Source organism: Balaenoptera acutorostrata, chromosome 17 (assembly GCF_949987535.1).
Source record: "Balaenoptera acutorostrata chromosome 17, mBalAcu1.1, whole genome shotgun sequence".
NCBI lineage: Eukaryota > Metazoa > Chordata > Mammalia > Artiodactyla > Balaenopteridae > Balaenoptera > Balaenoptera acutorostrata.
This window is the reverse complement of record NC_080080.1, coordinates 9,217,663-9,235,097: the sequence shown is the minus strand read 5'-3', so window position 1 is coordinate 9,235,097 and position 17,435 is coordinate 9,217,663. Positions and strand designations below refer to the sequence as shown.

Below are 17,435 nucleotides of genomic sequence, written 5' to 3'. Positions count from 1 at the left end.
TGAAGCCGCTAAGCACATTCCTCCCGATGAAAGGAGACTGCTGGAGTCGAGAGGAGGAATAGGATGGCTGAACTCGAATATCTGAAGAGAGTCAGAGGAGTTAAGATGGAATGAATACCCTCGAGAGGTGGTGAGCGCCCCGTGACTGGAGGTGTGCAAGTAGAGTCTGGGGGACCACTTAAAGGCTGCTGCAAAGGGGGCTGGAGCATCAGACAGGAGGGTATCTTCAACCAAACGCTTTTGAAGGTCCCTTCCAGCCCTGACATTCTATGATCCTCTGACTTTGGCCATCCCTAGGAAGTCGAAGCTGCAAGACTCCTAACCACCACTGCAGGCAGATTTTGTCCTGTCACTATGATTTTAGTAGGATCTTCAGATGGGAACATGGTGGGGTGCACCAATAGGTGTGTGTGAGAGCTTCCACCTTCTTTGCTATCAAAATGCCTACACCTGGATGGAGGGGTCTCCGTGACACCTCCCCAAAGCAAGGTGGGTCAGGACACAGCATTATGGTGGCGAGGGGGGTCACAGGTGCTAGATTCTTCCAGACTGGGTGTTAGGATGGAAGAATTACCTCTGCTGTCCTACAGAGGTCATTCTCAACCAGCAATGGTGTCCCGTCTCCCATCCCCACCGTGGCCAGTCTGGAATTGCAGGGGCAATTTTGGCCCAGGGACTGGGGCTGCTCCACATCCTGCCACGAGCTGGCTCCTTCACGACCCAAATGCCAAGAGTGTCCCCCACCCGCCTTAAGAATTCCTGCCCTGTGGACTCATTATAAAGAGAAGCCACGGGGGCAGGAATTCCACCTGCTGGAGGATTGAAGGGAGGGTCGGAGGCGGGGACGGGCCCCCAAGGCGCTGCATGGTCTCCCAGAAGAACAGCGTCTGCTTAAAATTGCCTCAGAGAAATAATGCACCAAAAGAAGGGGATGAGGCACCCCGGGCTCGGGGTCAGGGCTTACCCAACATGCACAAGGGCTTCCTGGCAAACTTCAGTCGTCCCCGCCAGCCTTTGTATCTGCAGCAACACCCAGCAGCCCAGATCCTCAAAGCAAACTCGGCTCCGAAGATGAAAATAGCAAATGTTTCCTGCGTTGAAGAACATGTGGAGAGACACATTAACCGGGACCCAGCTGTCCAGAACTAGCGATTTCTGTCCGGAAGTTCTGAAGAGCTGGATTCCTGTTGTTGCTGGTTTGGTGGTAGAGGGGGTAGGACAGGCTGATCACCTCCATTCAGTTTGGGGCAGTTCCTGTCTTCAATCTGATGTGCTAACTGTCTCTAACATTAAGCCTTTTTTCTACGTTTTTGTTCTAATGGCTCATTAAAAAAAATCCCTTCAATGTACTAAAAGCCCCCAAGAAGTTCAGTTGGGTTGAAAGGAAAGGAATCAGTGATATTGCCCAGCCGGTGTCTGGTCCCTGGTATTGCTAATCGTGGCTAATGGTCACTGAGCACAGCTCCTGGGCCAGGCACCACCGGAAGTAGTTTATAATATGACCCTCATGTTGTATTTTGAAAAACCGAGGCCAGGCAAGGAGTGGCTGAACAAATGTCTCAAGGCCAAAAGTGGCAAAGAAGGCATCCCAGGCAGGCGATCAGGCTCTGAGCCCACGCCTGTCTCCGGGACATCGGGTTTGCATCTTCCCGTCAGGACCATGCTATGGCGTCTCCCGGGACATCGGGTTTGCATCTTCCCGTCAGGACCATGCTATGGCGTCTCCGGGACAGCGGGTTTGCATCTTCCCGTCAGGACCACGCTATGGCGTCTCCGGGACAGTGGGTTTGCATCTTCCCGTCAGGACCATGCTATGGCGTCTCCGGGACAGCGGGTTTGCATCTTCCCTCCTGAGCCTCCTTTGTGGATCAGATGGAGACACCTTTGCCCCCACTGACCTCCCTGGGGCCCTTGGGGAGTTGCAGCAATCCTTGAAACTTAGTTCCTGGAACTGGATGTCTTCCCAGGAGTCATCTGCTCAGGTCTTAGCTTCAGACCTGCCCTGTAGACTGTCAACACCTGCCCTTGGAAGGAACCTGCTGATTCCGGCACCACGGACACGTGGTTAGCTCAGTGGGAGGCAAAGGTTCTGCTATTTCGTAAACCCTGATTGGGGGCTGGCATCCCTTCCCTGTGCAGAGGGTGGGGCCTCCCCCTAGAGAGGTGGGCTGATCCTAATCCAGGAAGGCGTGGTCATTCAAGGGGCCCGCTGGCCTGTGCTGTCCGGGGCTGCAGAAGGATCCAGCCCTTCCTGGGAGCCTCCTCCTGGCCGGGTGTGGAGGCTGCACCCAGCCTATCAGCATGTGCTCCTCACCGTACGTTGCTACATATTTTAGGTGAGGATGGGAGGAGACTAAGTCCGGGTGTTAGGTAACTTGCCCGAGAATTCTAACTGCACGCTCTCTCTGCCGCACCGCGGGATACAGACTGGAGAGTAAAAACAGGCAGAGGCCCAGAAGGGAGGACCTGGAGTGCTCATGCAGAAATGGGATTTGTTGCTTGGCCTTGAAGGAAGAGATCCTCAGGGTTTAGGGAGGAAAAGCAGAGGAAGGGTTGGGACGAAACATGCCTTTGTGTTACTGTCAGAGAGTTGGGAAGCTGTATTTGATCATTTAACCAGTGGGTATTGGTGTTTGCTTTGACCTTCTTTATGTCCCCTTATCTCTAATCTGGAATAACACATGCCAGCCATTCCCTGCTCCAACTGTGCCCCCAGCAGACCTCATAACTGATCCACCAATGCTTTCTCCTGGGCCTGGACTTGGCCAGAGACTCCAGGAAACCAAAACCAATTGGGCAGAATTGTACCCAAGGGCCTCCTTGTCGTCATCGTTGGCGGTCCCACCAGAGCATCTACCCCCGCAGCACAGCACCACGGTGCACGCGCCATCTCACCAGCAGCAGAAGCCAGTCTCCCGAAACAGTCTCGTACTCCCTGAAGGTGGTCAGGACGGCCAGAATCAAGCACCCAAGGACAATCAGGAACCTAGAGGGGAAGGAAGAAGGAAACTAAGGAAGCGTCTAGTCTTGGATTGCGTCGAGGCAAGACTGGGAAGGTGTCAGATGGGATGAAGCTACAGCATCCGTTAGACATAGGTGTGTGCTTTATCCGTTATCCCACGTAACCTCATAACACACCTGAAAGGCAGGTAGGAATTATTGCTCCCGTTAAAGAAAACAGGGCTGAGAGAGGTGAAGCAATGTGCATAACTTTTACTTTACCAGCTAGTTAGTGGCAACAGTGAGAATTTGAATTAGATCATCGGGTCCCAGCCCTGGAGGGCTGCAGATGCCTTGAAAAACCAAAGTTACCGCAAGCTTTGCTAAATCAACGGGAATATGAATATGTTAATAATGTGTCCTGCACATATAGGTCTATGTTTTTCAAACATATGAAAGCATTCTTAGAATAAAGACAAATTCATCCAACGATTGATAAATTCGGTGATGGCGTCTGTCACCATATCTTCATATTATTTTTTTTTTTTACAGTCAATAGTTACTAAAGGAAACAACCTCTTTCAATTGGGGGCCTTCAGAATCATTTTTGAAATTACCAACTGTGCTTCATGCTAGAACGAAGAGAAGCCACCGTGATGCACAATGCTGCTCATTGAAAAGTCACTGAGAGCTCATCTGGTTCATGCTCCTGCCTCAGGCAGAAGCTAACTGCAAACAATCCTTTGAGATTATTATATTTATAAACTCCCGGTGTGTGAAGGGGGTGATGGTGGTGGTGGAGGGACAGTGTGTGTGTGTGCACGCTTCACTGTTTCAGCAAAGAAAAAGGGTTCTCCCTCGCTCTTGGTGGAGAGTCTTTGGTTCAATGGTCAGCACCAGGTTCCCTGGGTGTCTAAGAGGGAAATTACAAGAGAGGGTCCATGCAGGAGGCTTGCTCACATACTCCAAGCTCTCCTGCTCTATGTAATCTGGCTCTGTGCCCTGCTAGGTTCCAATCCATGCTTTTTTGGTTTGTGTAAGTGGGTACCCACTTGTACATTCATTCATTCATTCATTCATCCATCCATCCAATATTTATATGGCAGGCACTGGGGGACACAGAGCTGAAATTCAATGATGAATAAGCTGGATCCGTCCTCCTGAGCTCAGAGTTCAGACAAACAGGAAGCGATCTCATGGTGTGATGGTAAGGACCATGATGTAAGGAGGTTTGGAAATGTCTGCTCCTGGCCCTGGATTGGACCAGAGTCCTGGCTCCTCCGGCCCTTGGTGATCCTTCCTGATCACATTTTCTGATCAACAGCGTTGCTGATCTGCAGACCTGAATCCATGTTTCCAACCCTGCCTATGAACCCGAACAAGATTTTCAACTCCCTCCTGTGTTTGGCCATTTTACTTTAAATTCATGACTCCTGACCCATAGCTGGAATCTGCCTACTCTTCATCCCAAATCTTCTCAGGTGGTGATGACAATGATGACGATGACAGTGACAACTGTAACAACGTCAACACCCACCACCACTCTTTCGTGAGCAGTTACTACATCCATCAGCTCATTTATCCTCACAACCGCCTCCCAAGGTAGATATGATCATTCCCATTTTAGCAGTGAAGAAATTCATCAGAAGGAATCATTACCATCAGGATAACTGTGTGGTCGGTAAAAAGACCATACAGTTTGGAGTCCAAAGATATGGACTAGAAAGAGGTTCCGGTATGTGATCTTGAGAAGCTCACTGATTCTGGGAACCCCAATGATCACATCCATAGAACGAGGATAACGAACCTGCCTAGAGATCACAGTTATTGCGAGGACCACAGGAGATAATGGATGGAGAGTCATTTGGTCCATTGTTTAAGATCAAGCAAATGATGCCTGGTGCTCGCCCAGACACACACGCATCACTGGCCGGACAGGCTCTGGGAAACGTGCTCTCAGACGATTCTGCAAGTCCACACTCTTGTTCTCTCAAGACTTGACTTTATTCATTCAAAGCCTCTGGAGATAAGAACTGGATTAGAATCCTCTTCCTCCTCTCATGCTGTGTCATCGTAGGCAAGTTACACAACCTCTCTGCATCCTGATTTTCTCATATGTAAAATGAATCCAATAAAAGTGCTAGTGTTCTCAATTTTTCAATGCTATAATCCATGTCATGGGCTTAGAAGAATGCCTGACAGATACTTATTAGCCTTCATTAAGTGTAAGCTATTATTTTATTGTGATTTAATATCAATGCCTCTTCTGTCCTAGGCAGAGAGATGACTTTAAGGGTACAAACATGAATAAAACCTAGCCGTCATTTTCAAGGACCTCCTAGTCCAGTGGGGGAAACAGAGGACAAATAATCACACGAGAGTGTGGTTGAGGTTATGATCTGAGTGTCCACCACACGCTTTGGGAGTACAATACTGGAAGCATCCCAGAGGCTATGGCCAAAGGGTTGGAAAGATATCTGAGGCTTAGCTAGGGTTGACCATATGTTCCATTTTATCCAGGACATTGCCCATTTTATGTGTTGACCTGGAGTATGGACCCTTAGGCATTGTGAACAACACGTGCATGTGCAGAGAGTTCAGAAGTTCATGGACACAAAACCCCATTCAATCTTCACCTTTAGCAAGGGGTGTGAGCCTTTTATGATCTGGCTTTGCCCTCCTCACAGCCTCGTCTCTTCTTGCTCTCCCACTCCCAGGCTGGCCATACTGAATCACAGCATTTCCTCAGATTCTCTTATCATATTGGTGTCTGTCTCGATGCTCCTCTTCCCCGCCCACTCCCCACACATGCCCCTTCGTCCTGCTGACACCTGGACAGTGCCGGTCATGGCTTTGCCTCCAGAGCCTCCCAGCTGCTGCCTGTAGGTTTCCTCATGTGATCCCTCCCTTAGGATCACGGAGCACCCCAAGGCATTTCTATTCCAGTACTGATCCTAACCCATTATCATTTTGTAATCGTTTGCGTGCACTGTGTCATAAATAAAGCACACTATCTTAACACCCAACTTGAGAATTCATCCTAGGGCAGGAACTGCCTTTGCCTAGTGAAACATTTTACTGATCCAGTTGAGGTGGAAGTTGCAACCCTAAAGGCACAAGACTACTAAACCTCTCAGTAAGAAAAAGGAGCCAGAAATTGGAGATGGGGGTTGGTCTTGAGGGCCAGGAATGACAAAGAGGAGAGGATATGGCCACATGCTGAAGGGCTGTTAGGAACAAGACTGGCTAAAATTACAAGTTCGTGGTCCTGCAAAGCCAATCATCAACCATGGCCTTATGGAGTGGTTTTGTCTTTACTGGGCATTGAACATGGAGCTAGAGCCTGTGGCCTGGGTAGGGATATGTGTGGGGAGAAGGGAAAGCTTGATGTCCCACAGCTAAACTAATTCAGGAGGAAAAAGAGTCCTTAGCCAGATTCTGGGACTCAACCCACACTCTTGTACTTGAAATGTATGTGAATCTTGGGAAGAGTCTACGAGGTGTGTGCATGGTGACCATGCCATAAAGTGACCCCAAACGAGCCATGCCCTTGTATAATCCTCATACTTGAGAGCAGGCTGAACCTTCGACTTGGTTCTAACAAGAGATTATGGCAGAGGTGATGGGATGTCATTCCCTTGATTAGGTTTCATTATGTGGCAAAGGCAATGGGATAGATTCGTCTGTGATTATGTTACTTTAGATAAGACTCCATCTTAGCTGAATGGAGCAAGAATCTCCTGCTGGCCTTGAAGTGAGCTGCCATGTTGGGAAGGGTCTGTGAGGGTCACAAGGCCAGAAACTGTGGTGGCTTCTAGGACCTGAAAGCAGCCCTGCATGAAACCTGACAACCAGCATGAAAGTGGGACTTCAGTCCTACAACCACAAGGACCAACAGTCAGGTGAGTTTGGAGGACTCCCAAGCTCCAGAAAGGAGTACAGCCCAGCCCACCCCTTGACTGCTGCTTTGTGAGACCCCAAGAGGAGGGCTCAGTTAAGACATGCCTAGGCTCCTAACCCATGGAAACTGTGAGACGATTCACATGTGTTGCTATAAGCCACTAAGTTAGTGGCAATTTGTTACGCAGCAACAGAAAGCTAAGAGTGTGGATGGGAATCTGTACCAAGTGCATCCGGTTTTTATAGAGCCCCACCTCACCCCCCCATTCTTCAGATGATGTCTGGGCTGCACTTGTGTGTTTGGTCTACGAGGCTCCACTCCTTGAGGGTGGACTATCTTGTTCCTCTCTGTATCCCAGTGACTATCCCAAAGCCTGGCACTTAAGAAGAACCCATATGTGTTTAGAGAATGGATAAAAACAATTTCAGAGATGAGCAGTTGCCCTGTGGTTGGAATAGAAGGCAAGGGATATAGGATGGGCCTGGAGGGACAAGCCAGAGTAGGGTATGAACAGTTTTGGTGGCCAAGTGAGAGTTTGGACTTTATTCTGCAGAAGATCTATATCTACTACATCTGTAGGTATAGCCATATCTATATCTGTATCATCTTTATCTATTTCTATATCCACATCCATATCATCTTTATCTGTGTCTATATCATCAAGATCCACATCTATATCTGCTATATCTATAGCTATATCATCGATATCCGCATCCATGTCATCTATATCTGTATCTATATCATCGATATCCACACCCATGTCATCTATATCTGTATCTATATCATCGATATCCACATCCATGTCATCTATATCTGTATCTATATCATCGATATCCACATTCATATCATCTATATCTGTATCTATATCATCGATATCCACATCCATGTCATCTTTATCTGTATCTATATCATCATGAAGATCCACATCCATGTCATCTATATCTGTGTCTATATCATCAAGATCCACATCTATATCTGCTATATCTATAGCTATATCATCGATATCCACATCCATGTCATCTCTCCCTATATCTATATCATCATCAATATCCACACCCGTATCACCTATGTCTAGAAAGACTGCTCTCTGACAGGACAGCAGTCAGGAAGCTGTTGTCAAGGACTGACCTGCAGAGATGACAGGGGTTCCATGAGACAGAATCCTTCCGAAGTTTCAGTGGGACGTGTGACTACTGGGATGTGGAGGCAGAGCAGGAGGAGCATCTGGAGGGTCGTGGGGGTTGGTGGGTGACAGGGTGGACCATGTGGTGTTCACAGACTTCAAGAGTATGTGCCCTGGGGCCAGGACGACAGCAAAGATAAGCTACGCTGCGCACCTGCCGTTTGAGGTCCAAGTGGAAATATTCAGCAGGCTGGTCGAAATTCAAGTCTACAGCTTAGGGGAGAGGTTGGGGCTAGAGACCTAAGTCCCTTTCAGCTCCAATTGTGATTTTAGAGCCAGGTGAGGGGATAACTCATCCTTAACCTGTCACCAAAACGCAGTTTCAAGGTGGTTCCCATCTGCAGGGGGCATGCAGAACCGTGCTTTAGCCAGGAGAGGGCAGCAAACACCTGGCAGAACGTGGCACTTCCTGGCATCTCCAGGAATTAAAAGCACCGGCAACCTGGGGAATTTACTTGCTGGGATTTGAAAACAATTATTAATTTATAAAGCGAAAAGCATCAGGGAAGCCCTCTTTCACCTGAGAAGGGGAAACACCCTACGGTCTCTTGCATAGTTCAGTTTATTCTTAAGATATGAACTTGATTTCAGACAGGAGGACCAGATTATCAGTCTCACAGATGGAAGCCAGATAGGTGTGGCTAGACAGGGTCTTCCCTTCTCATCTTGTTTTGCCTCTCTCTCTCTCTCTCTCCCCATGCCTCACCAATTATTCTTTTACTTCCTCTGTCACTGTGGTTTCCTTCTCTGTAGCCCTGACTGTTTCCTTCACCCCACTCTTCTCTCACTGCCCTCCTTTCCCTCATTTCTTTTCCTCTCCCCTCTGCTCCTCACCTAGCACTTCTCCCCCCGACTCCCCTCCTGGGACTTGCTGAAGTCTTGGGGAGAGTCAACAGCTGTCCTTCTGTCTGTAGGGTCCTGGCTGTCTTTGCCAATGAGGCCAGTTAAGGGCAAGGGTCTTGACATACCATTAAGCCAGACACCATCTCCTACCCGCCTCTTCTCACCCGAGCTGGGCGTCCCCTGACAGGAACAAAGCCGGACCTGCTGGAAATCAGGACAAGGCTTCACAGCCAAATATCCTCTTTAGATAAGACTCCATCTTAGATGTCTGAGTACTTCATTCAAAGTAAGCCCAATAGGGTGAAAACTCCAGCATTTACTTGGTCGTTTTCTTAGCACATCATTTTCTCTTTTACCCCAGACAGCAGCAATGCCAGCCAGGGGCACTGTCACCGTTATATCTGTGCCCCCATTTTACAGATGAGGAACACAGCTTCCAGGCTCAGGCAGCGGGGTCACCAAAGGAAGGAAGTGGGCAGCGCTGCTGGGACCGGACCCTGTGCTGAGAGCGGTCGCAGGGACTTGGGTGAGACTCTGCAGGGAACGGGGCAGAGCCAGCCAGAGAGTGGGAGGGCTGAGGTTCACAGTTCAGCTTCTCCTCTCCTCTGGACGCCAGTTTGGGGGAGAAAAGCTCAATTCCATTTCCAGGTAGTTCCCTGAGACCCCGGCTGGTTCCCGGGTCCTGGTAGGCATCTTTCGAGTACCTGCAGCTCAGCAAAGGTCCTAGACCGAGGGGGGAAGGTGGCGGCTGACCACTGGACTCTCCCCCCATCCATGTACCATTAAATCCCCATCCATGTACCATTAAACGGGCATGTGCAGAATCACGCTCCCTAGCCAGGCGCAGAGAACTGACCCCCCTAACAGGGTAGGTGTGCTGAGGTCACAGCTAGCCCACATGTCCTGATCTTCAGCTACCACCCTGATCCTTGCTCTCCAGCAGAAGCTACAAGCCTTCAGACCACATCAGGATCCTACCGATCCCCCCATGGAAATGCCCCAGAGGTAAAGCACCCACTGTGTGTCAGGGGCTTTCTTATTCCCTCTGAGTCAGCCCCAAGGCCTCTTAGAATCTCAGTGCCCGGCCCAAGCGATTCTGAAGAAGCTACACACACCTGAGTTCTACGTCTAGCTCTGTCGTGTACTCATTGTAGGCACTTGGAGAAGCTTTTTCCTCTTCCCAGGCCTCAGTGTATACATCTGTGAAACGAGTGGGTTACAAGATCCAAAAGGCCTGTAAGGGAAGCTGTAGTGGGTTCAGGCCTCCAGCCCACCATCCTGGCAGGAGGGCCTGGAGGAGCTTTCAGAGAAGCACAGACTTGAGTTCAGGGGTTCAGATCTCTACTCTGTCCCTTACCACCTAGGAGACTGTTTCCTCATCTGTAAGTGGGAATGACCACAGTTCCTAACTCAGGGCTGTCGTGCATGAGAAGCACCCAAGGCCATGCTCGTAGGCTATGTGACATGCCTGGTACAGCACAGAGGCCAACTCGTGTTAGCTACCGCAGCAGTGAATTTGAGCTTGGGTGGGTCGGGCCTATGGCTGAGTGCCATGTGGCTAATGAAACTTTTTGCCATCTCTTCAGACCTGAGATTGTTCTTTAGAATAGGGAAATCAACTAGAACTTGGAAGAAGCCCTGGCAAGAAGATGTCTGAGGGCCACCATGCCCTGCACCGTCTATACCAAGTCTGAGTCATCACTTGTCTATTTCTGCAGGGATCCTGGCTGTCAGTATTCTCAGATCCATCCAGCCCCCCTAAAGGAGGCCACATTTATTTTTGGGAGGTGGGAGGGTTGGAGTCTTCTGCCTGGGGACAGGGTTATCGGCTTTCCCCAGACCGAGCGGTTCTCTTCCATGCCTCTGACCCCCTCCACACTCACAATATCACCAGCTGAAATAGACAACAGTCCCAGTAACAGTACCACCAACACGCCCTCTCCAGTACCCTGGTTTTCATTTCACACTTCCTGATAAAGGTGATGCTATCCTAGGGCTGGCAGGTCACATTCTTTTCCCCCTATAGGCTAGAGACAGGAGTCATGAGCTCTGTACTTCCGGCTCCAGCAGGACTCCTGGGCCATGCTGAGTGGCAGACACAGTGGGTGGGAATCTGAACCAAGCCCGTGGAGAGAAACAGTCCATCTCTGGATGTTTCCTTTCTTCCCCTCCAGAACAAGCCATATCTCTGATACATCCTGAGATGTTAAAGTCAATCTGGCCCCCAATCCCCTCTCCCCATTCAATGGCATTCATTTCATCATCTGCAGTGTGCTTCCCGTGTGTCAGGCACTGTGTTAGGGACTGGCGTATCTGCAAAGCCTTGTTATTGACAGAGCATTTTTAGTCAACATCCAAAAGCATTCCAAGGTAACGGTGCTACAAAGTGATGTGAGGTTATAGTTTAAGCTTCTTCTTCGTGGTGCAAGCATCCACCATGCTCCCCTGGTAACCAGTACCAAAAAGGAGAAGAGTAAAGATTTTGGAATCTAGTGTAACAGTCAGATCTTAAGATGACCCCAGTGACTCTTGCCTCCTGCTATTCACACATGTGGTTAATTCCCTCTGCGGAAAGTTGGCTGGGACCTATGGCTAGTTTCTAACCAACAGAATACAGTAAAGGTGGCATGTCACTTCTGGAGTTAGGTTATAAAAGACTGTGACTGCCACCTTGCTAGTAGACTCTCTCTTGCTGGCTTTTTTTTGGGGAGGGGGTGGTGCGCTGTGAAGCTTGCGGGGTCTCTGTTCTCAGGCCACAGCAGTGAAAGTGCTGAATCCTAACCACTAGACCACCAGAAACTCCCTCTTTTGCTGGCTTTGATGAAGCAAGTTGTTCATACCTCCATCTTGGAGAGGCCCACGTGGGATGGAGCTCAATGTGGCCTTCAGCCAATAGCTAGCAAGGTACCAAGACCCTCAGCCCAAGAGCCTTCAAGGAACAAAATTCTTCCAAAAACTACAAAAGGGAGCCTGAAAGACAGTCCTTCCCCAGTGAAGCCTTCAGATGAGACCCCAGCCCTGGCTGACACCTTAATCACAGGCTTTGTGAGACACCCTGAGCAGGAGACCCAGGTAAGCCATGCCTGGATTCCTGACCCACAGCAACTGAGATGATAAACGTGTGTTATGTTAAGCTGCTAAGTTTTGTGGTAGCTTGTTATGCAGCAATAGATAACCAGTACTAGTTAACCAGGATCTGAATCTTGGCTTACCACCTAGAAACCAGATGACCTGGGGCAGGTTTATTTTTCTGAACCTTCTAACCTGTATTGTAGAACCTCTCATCTACAATATAGGAGTGACAAATCAAGGGATCTTCCTTATCTTCTTCTTTATCCCAGTCTTTTTAGCTCAGAGATTGCACAGGGCAGCAAAAATCCTCATAACTAAAAACCACTTCTCTAATGAGGTCTCCATGCAAACATCCTTGATGATTTAACAGCAGCCTATACCCTGGGCATCACGGCCTTGAACTTCAGTCTCTGCCTCCCTATCAGGTACAGCGTCCAATAGTACAATGTGAACCATCTGCAAAGTGAAAAGGCAAAGCTTACAAAGGATGCAGGATTTCATGAAGTTGATGGATATGATGCTGGAGAGCTGTTCTAAATACACCAAAGCCATTAACAAGTGACAATATTACTGGAACAACGAAAGACAAGTCAACTGATACTTCAAAGTGGGAAAAATACCATACAATCCTTCCCCCAGAATGTTGAGAAAATAAAATGTGAAGTTATATTGTATTATCATCTAGTTTTGGCAAAGAAAATATAACCTCAAATTAACACTCAGTTGAGTGTTTGTTCATTGTAAAAATTAAAGCATAGTTGCAATTATAACCCCAATTTTGTGAACTATGAGAAACAATAAACACATTTTTGTATTTTAATTATATTTTTGTGATTATGTACTAATGAGAAATTTCCTTCACTGTTTAGTATGAAGTTTGGTCCCCAGTTTCAGCAGATTCCCTTTAAGTAGATATTCACGGATTCCTACTAACTGTGGAATTAGGGACCCTCTAAACCTACCTCATGGCATGGTCATGTGGGTGAAAAGAGAACCAGATATGTAAACTGCCTAGAATCCTGGTAATTACCAGGCATTCATCAGATGCCAGTTTCTTACCTCCTTTCTTCTCATCTTATGCTCACAGAGGAGAGTAAAAAGATGACTTTAATGGGATATAGAAAAAATCATTTTGTCCTCAAAAAACTTCCCTGTTCTTGAAATGAGGCAAGAAAATCATATTCACAAAGAACCACAGACAAATCTGTATCTATATCTTGATCTATCTATATCCTGTCCATATCCATCTATAGATTTACAGATGTGTAACGCAGATGCAGGTTTTGACCATCTAAACCAGGGGTTAGCAAACTGCGGCCCTGGGGTCAAATCCAGCCAGCTGGTACTTTTGTAAATAAATTTTCTTACACCACAGCCACTCTCCTTTGTTTATATATTGTCTGTGGCTGCTTCTGGCTGAGTAGCTGCAGCAGAGACCAGCCGGCCCACAAGCCTAAAATATTGGCTATTCGGCTTTTTAAGAAAAAGTTTCCCAACTTCTGATTTAAACTAAGAGCCCAGGGCAACTGAATTCAATCAGTACCACCTCAAGATGTCCGATATGTCTAATTTCAGTGCAGAAAAAAATATTTAAAACTTGAAAGTAAAGGATTTAATCTCACCGTGGTTGAGATAGATGACCGAATATTTAACAAGATTAGAGGAATAAAATAGGGTCAAAAAATCCAGGTTTGTGGAAGAAAATAAATACAAATTTAGGGAAAAGAATACAAGTTATGATAAAAAATAGTACCGGGCTTGCAGCTTAAGCTTCATTAGTTTCATGGTGGATCTGTCTCTGGAAACATCTCTTTGAGTTTCATGGCATGTTACCATGCATTTCTTCTTGAGCGTCCTGTCTGCTCACTAATGGTTTTCAAACAAATCAGCAGCTCTGTCTGAAGGCACTGTCGCTGCCCCAGGAGCATATCTGTGGATGGCACCGACTGTGTTACTTTAGGCTGCGAGGAAACTTCTCCACGACCTGACCAAGTGTCATGGGCACCTCTTGTCAGGGAACAGCCTGGGCCCTACAGCCAAACACATCAGGGTTTCAAGGCCAGCCTCACCACTGGGCTTCTGGTTCCTGGTCTATAGAGTGGGATGAAGTGCCTACCTGCCAACAGGATTCAGTGGGATAACAGATATAAGATGCTTACAGGCTGGTAGTACTCAGCACTCAGCAATTGGTACTTGCCTCCCAATTTGCCAACGTACATGCCCATTTACAAAATATTTATAACTGGGAGCCTAAATTTGGGAATCAGACATGGAATGATTTTGAATTTTGATGACACTATTTACTGCTGTGTGACTTTGGGCAAGTAACTCAACCCCTCTGATCCTTCAATGCCTCTCCTTCATTTTGGGGATAACTGCAGATGTAGCAATACCTTGGAGATATTGCAGGTTTGGTTCCAGACCACCACAATAAAGCAGGTCACGTGAATTTTTGGGTTTGCCACAGCACATGAAAGTTATGTTTACACTATACTGTAGACTATTAAGTGTGCAATAGCATTATGTCTAAAAACCAATGTACGTACCTTAATTAAAAAGTACTTTAAAAAAAAAAAAAAAAAGTACTTTATTGCTAAAAAAATTCTAACAATCATTTGAGTCTTCTGTGAGTCACAGTAGTAACATCAAAGGTCAAGGATCACAGATACTATAACAAATATAATAATGAAAAAGTTTGAAATATTGCCAGAATTACCAAAATGTGACACAGAGACAGGAAGTGAGAAAATGCTGTTGAAAAAAATGGCACTCATAGACTTGTTCAAAGCAAGATTGCCACAAACCTTCAATTTGTAAAAACAGTAGCATCTGTGAAGTATAATAAATTGAAGCACAGTAAAACGAGGTATGCCTGTATTACACCTCACAGAGTTGTTGTGAGGACTAAATGTGCCTCAGTTTCTCCATCTGTAAAATGGGGATAATAAAGTGCTTAGGCTAGTGCTTGATAAATGTTGGCAATTATTATTATTATTATTATGACTGTTATTTTTAATATTCCATAAAATACAGTGCCTGGGAAATTTGTAATTTCTCAATAACTGGAAGCAACTGTTATTATTATAAGACATTTGGAACTCATCACACATATATCATCTTTGGGTAACTCTACCAAGAAACACTGTTTCATTATCTCTCAGACACAATTAATTGTAAGACCCATTATAATTGTATAAACTACTAAGAAAGGGAAACTGCCAGTTAAATTATGACAGCCATTGATTGTATTCCACATCCTCATTTTAGAGATGTTAAAATGGGAAAAACATGCATTTAGAATTGACAAAGCAGAGGTAGGTAAAGCTGCCTTACAGCCAAGTCCTTTAAGACAAACCCTTGGACAGGACAAGGGTCATGATAGGACTCTGGGGATGTCTGAGGGCCTGGAAGTAGATCCCGTGTCCCCAGCACCAGCAGGGCACAGGCATTAGTGTGGGTCCAGGGTTTATCTGGCCTAAGACCTTCTGTTTTCATTGGACCTGTTAAAGCCCGAGTTTGTTTGCATCTCCTAACATTTCACATCTTTTATTTCACAGGAACTAAAGCTCCCACATTTTCATGCAGTGACGCTTCCTGGGGCTCACCTAAGCTAGCAGAGTGGAGAGCATCAGCAATCCTATATGTGTTCCCAAGTGCCACAGGCTTTACGCCCTTCCTTCCTGGATACGACCATAACGGGCACCCAGGTTTGAATCTGGATCCCCCTTCTTGCGAGCTGTGTGACTTCCGGCAAGATACCCCATCTTTCCGAGCCTCAGCTCATTTATTGGAAGATTTGGAAAGGAAGGGCTGCTCACAGAGTTGTGATGAGTACTCAGTGAGATAAGGTTTGGCCAGGTGCCCACCCCGGCTCCCCAAACAGGATGCAGGGAGCCCCCCTACTCCTATGCTGCAACTGTGCCCCACCCCAATACTAATCCTTCAGCAAATTATGCCCATTCTTCCTCTGAAATAATATCAGACATCTGGTCGACTTCTCTCCATCTCTAGGACTGATGCCTTAGAAAGGCTATCTCAGTTTTCTCCTGGATCACTCCGGTGGTCTCCTGACCTGGCTCCTACAGCCCTCCACTCCTGTGCCTCCAGTCCACCCTGGGAAGTCCAGAGCAATCTTCCCCCAGCCTCATTTCCATCACTCCCCACCCTCCCTGTCTTCCCAACTCCTCATGTCAATTCTACAGAAAGGCTTTCCTTTTGCCCCCATCTCCTCTCACCCTGTTCCTCCTAACCCACTATCTCTCCCCACCTCCACACACACACAGAGTCAAGCATCGTTTAGACAACTTGGCTTATCAGAAAAAGAAAGGTCTTAGCGGGAAGGCAGAATCTGGTTTCGATTTCTACATCACGTTTCTAGCCATGTGCACTTGGTCTCGTTGTCTTGCCTCTGGAAACCTCAGTCTCCTTATTTCTAAAACGAGGCTAATAAAACACCAGTGTAAACATGGGACAGAGGCTGCTATTCCAGTGCAGATGGAGGGTGAACACCAGTGAAAGTTGGTAACTTTCAACCTCCTTCAAGCCATTCCCAGTGTCCGGAGCACAGACTCCCATCCATTTCCTTTGTCAAATTTCTTTCTTTTTTTTTTTTTCAATTGAAGTATAGTTGATTTACAATGTTGCATTAGTTTCAGGTATACAGCACAGTGATTGATTATATATCTATCTCTACCTCATCTATCTATATATATATTCTTTTTCAGATTCTTTTCCCTTATAGGTTTTTACAAAATATTGAGTATAGTTTCCTATGCTATACAGTAGGTCCTTGTTGTTTATCTATTTTATATACAGTAGTGTGTATCTGTTAATCCCAAACTCTTAATTTATCTCTCCCCCTTCTTCCCTTTCAGTTGCCATAAGTTTGCTTTCTATGTCTGTGGGTCCATTTCTGTTTTATAAATAAGTTCATTTGTACCATTTTTAAAGATTCTACATATAAACTATATGATATTTGTTTTTCTCTGTCTGGCTTACTTCACTTAGTATGATAATCTCTAGGTCCATCCATGTTGCTGCCAATGGCGTTATTTCATCCTCTGTCAACTTTCAACCATGTTGATAGGAGTGTATCGTCGTACAGAACTTCCCATGTGCACATACACCCCCAGAAAAAAAGTTACAGTATTCTTTCATGCCCATGTAGGGCAGCTGATCCTGGAAGGTTGGGTAAAATACAAAGCTACATTCCCACGTGGCCCACTCTCACCAGGACCATTTTTATGGAATTTTTCATAATTTCTTCAAGACCTTGTCACAGGACGCACTGTATTGGAGAGCTGGATGGGGTTGGGTGGTGCTTGCCATCAAGAAATCAAGAAAGTGAACCTTGAAAAATCAGAAGAGAAACAGTAGGTGCTCCCTTGGCTTTGTTGCAGGAGTGGGCATGAAAAAACAAAGGCGTAATTAAAAATTCATAAGCCTCAACTAAAAGTCCAGTCAGGACTTCCCTGGTGGCGCAGTGGTTGAGAATCT

At 46.6% G+C, this 17,435-nt stretch overlaps 1 protein-coding gene across 2 annotated transcripts in view; it reads right to left on the bottom strand.

Annotated features, from left to right (window-relative positions):
- Positions 1-17,435, bottom strand: part of KCNQ3 (potassium voltage-gated channel subfamily Q member 3) — a 306,180-nt gene that overhangs the window by 55,354 nt on the left and 233,391 nt on the right. For both annotated transcript variants that reach the window (XM_057532295.1, XM_007188927.3), the window contains exons 2-3: positions 2,896-2,986; positions 965-1,091 (exon numbers count right to left, since the gene is read on the bottom strand). In XM_057532295.1, coding sequence (XP_057388278.1) covers positions 965-1,091; positions 2,896-2,986 — 218 coding nt within the window. The remainder of the gene's footprint in view (positions 1-964; positions 1,092-2,895; positions 2,987-17,435) is intronic.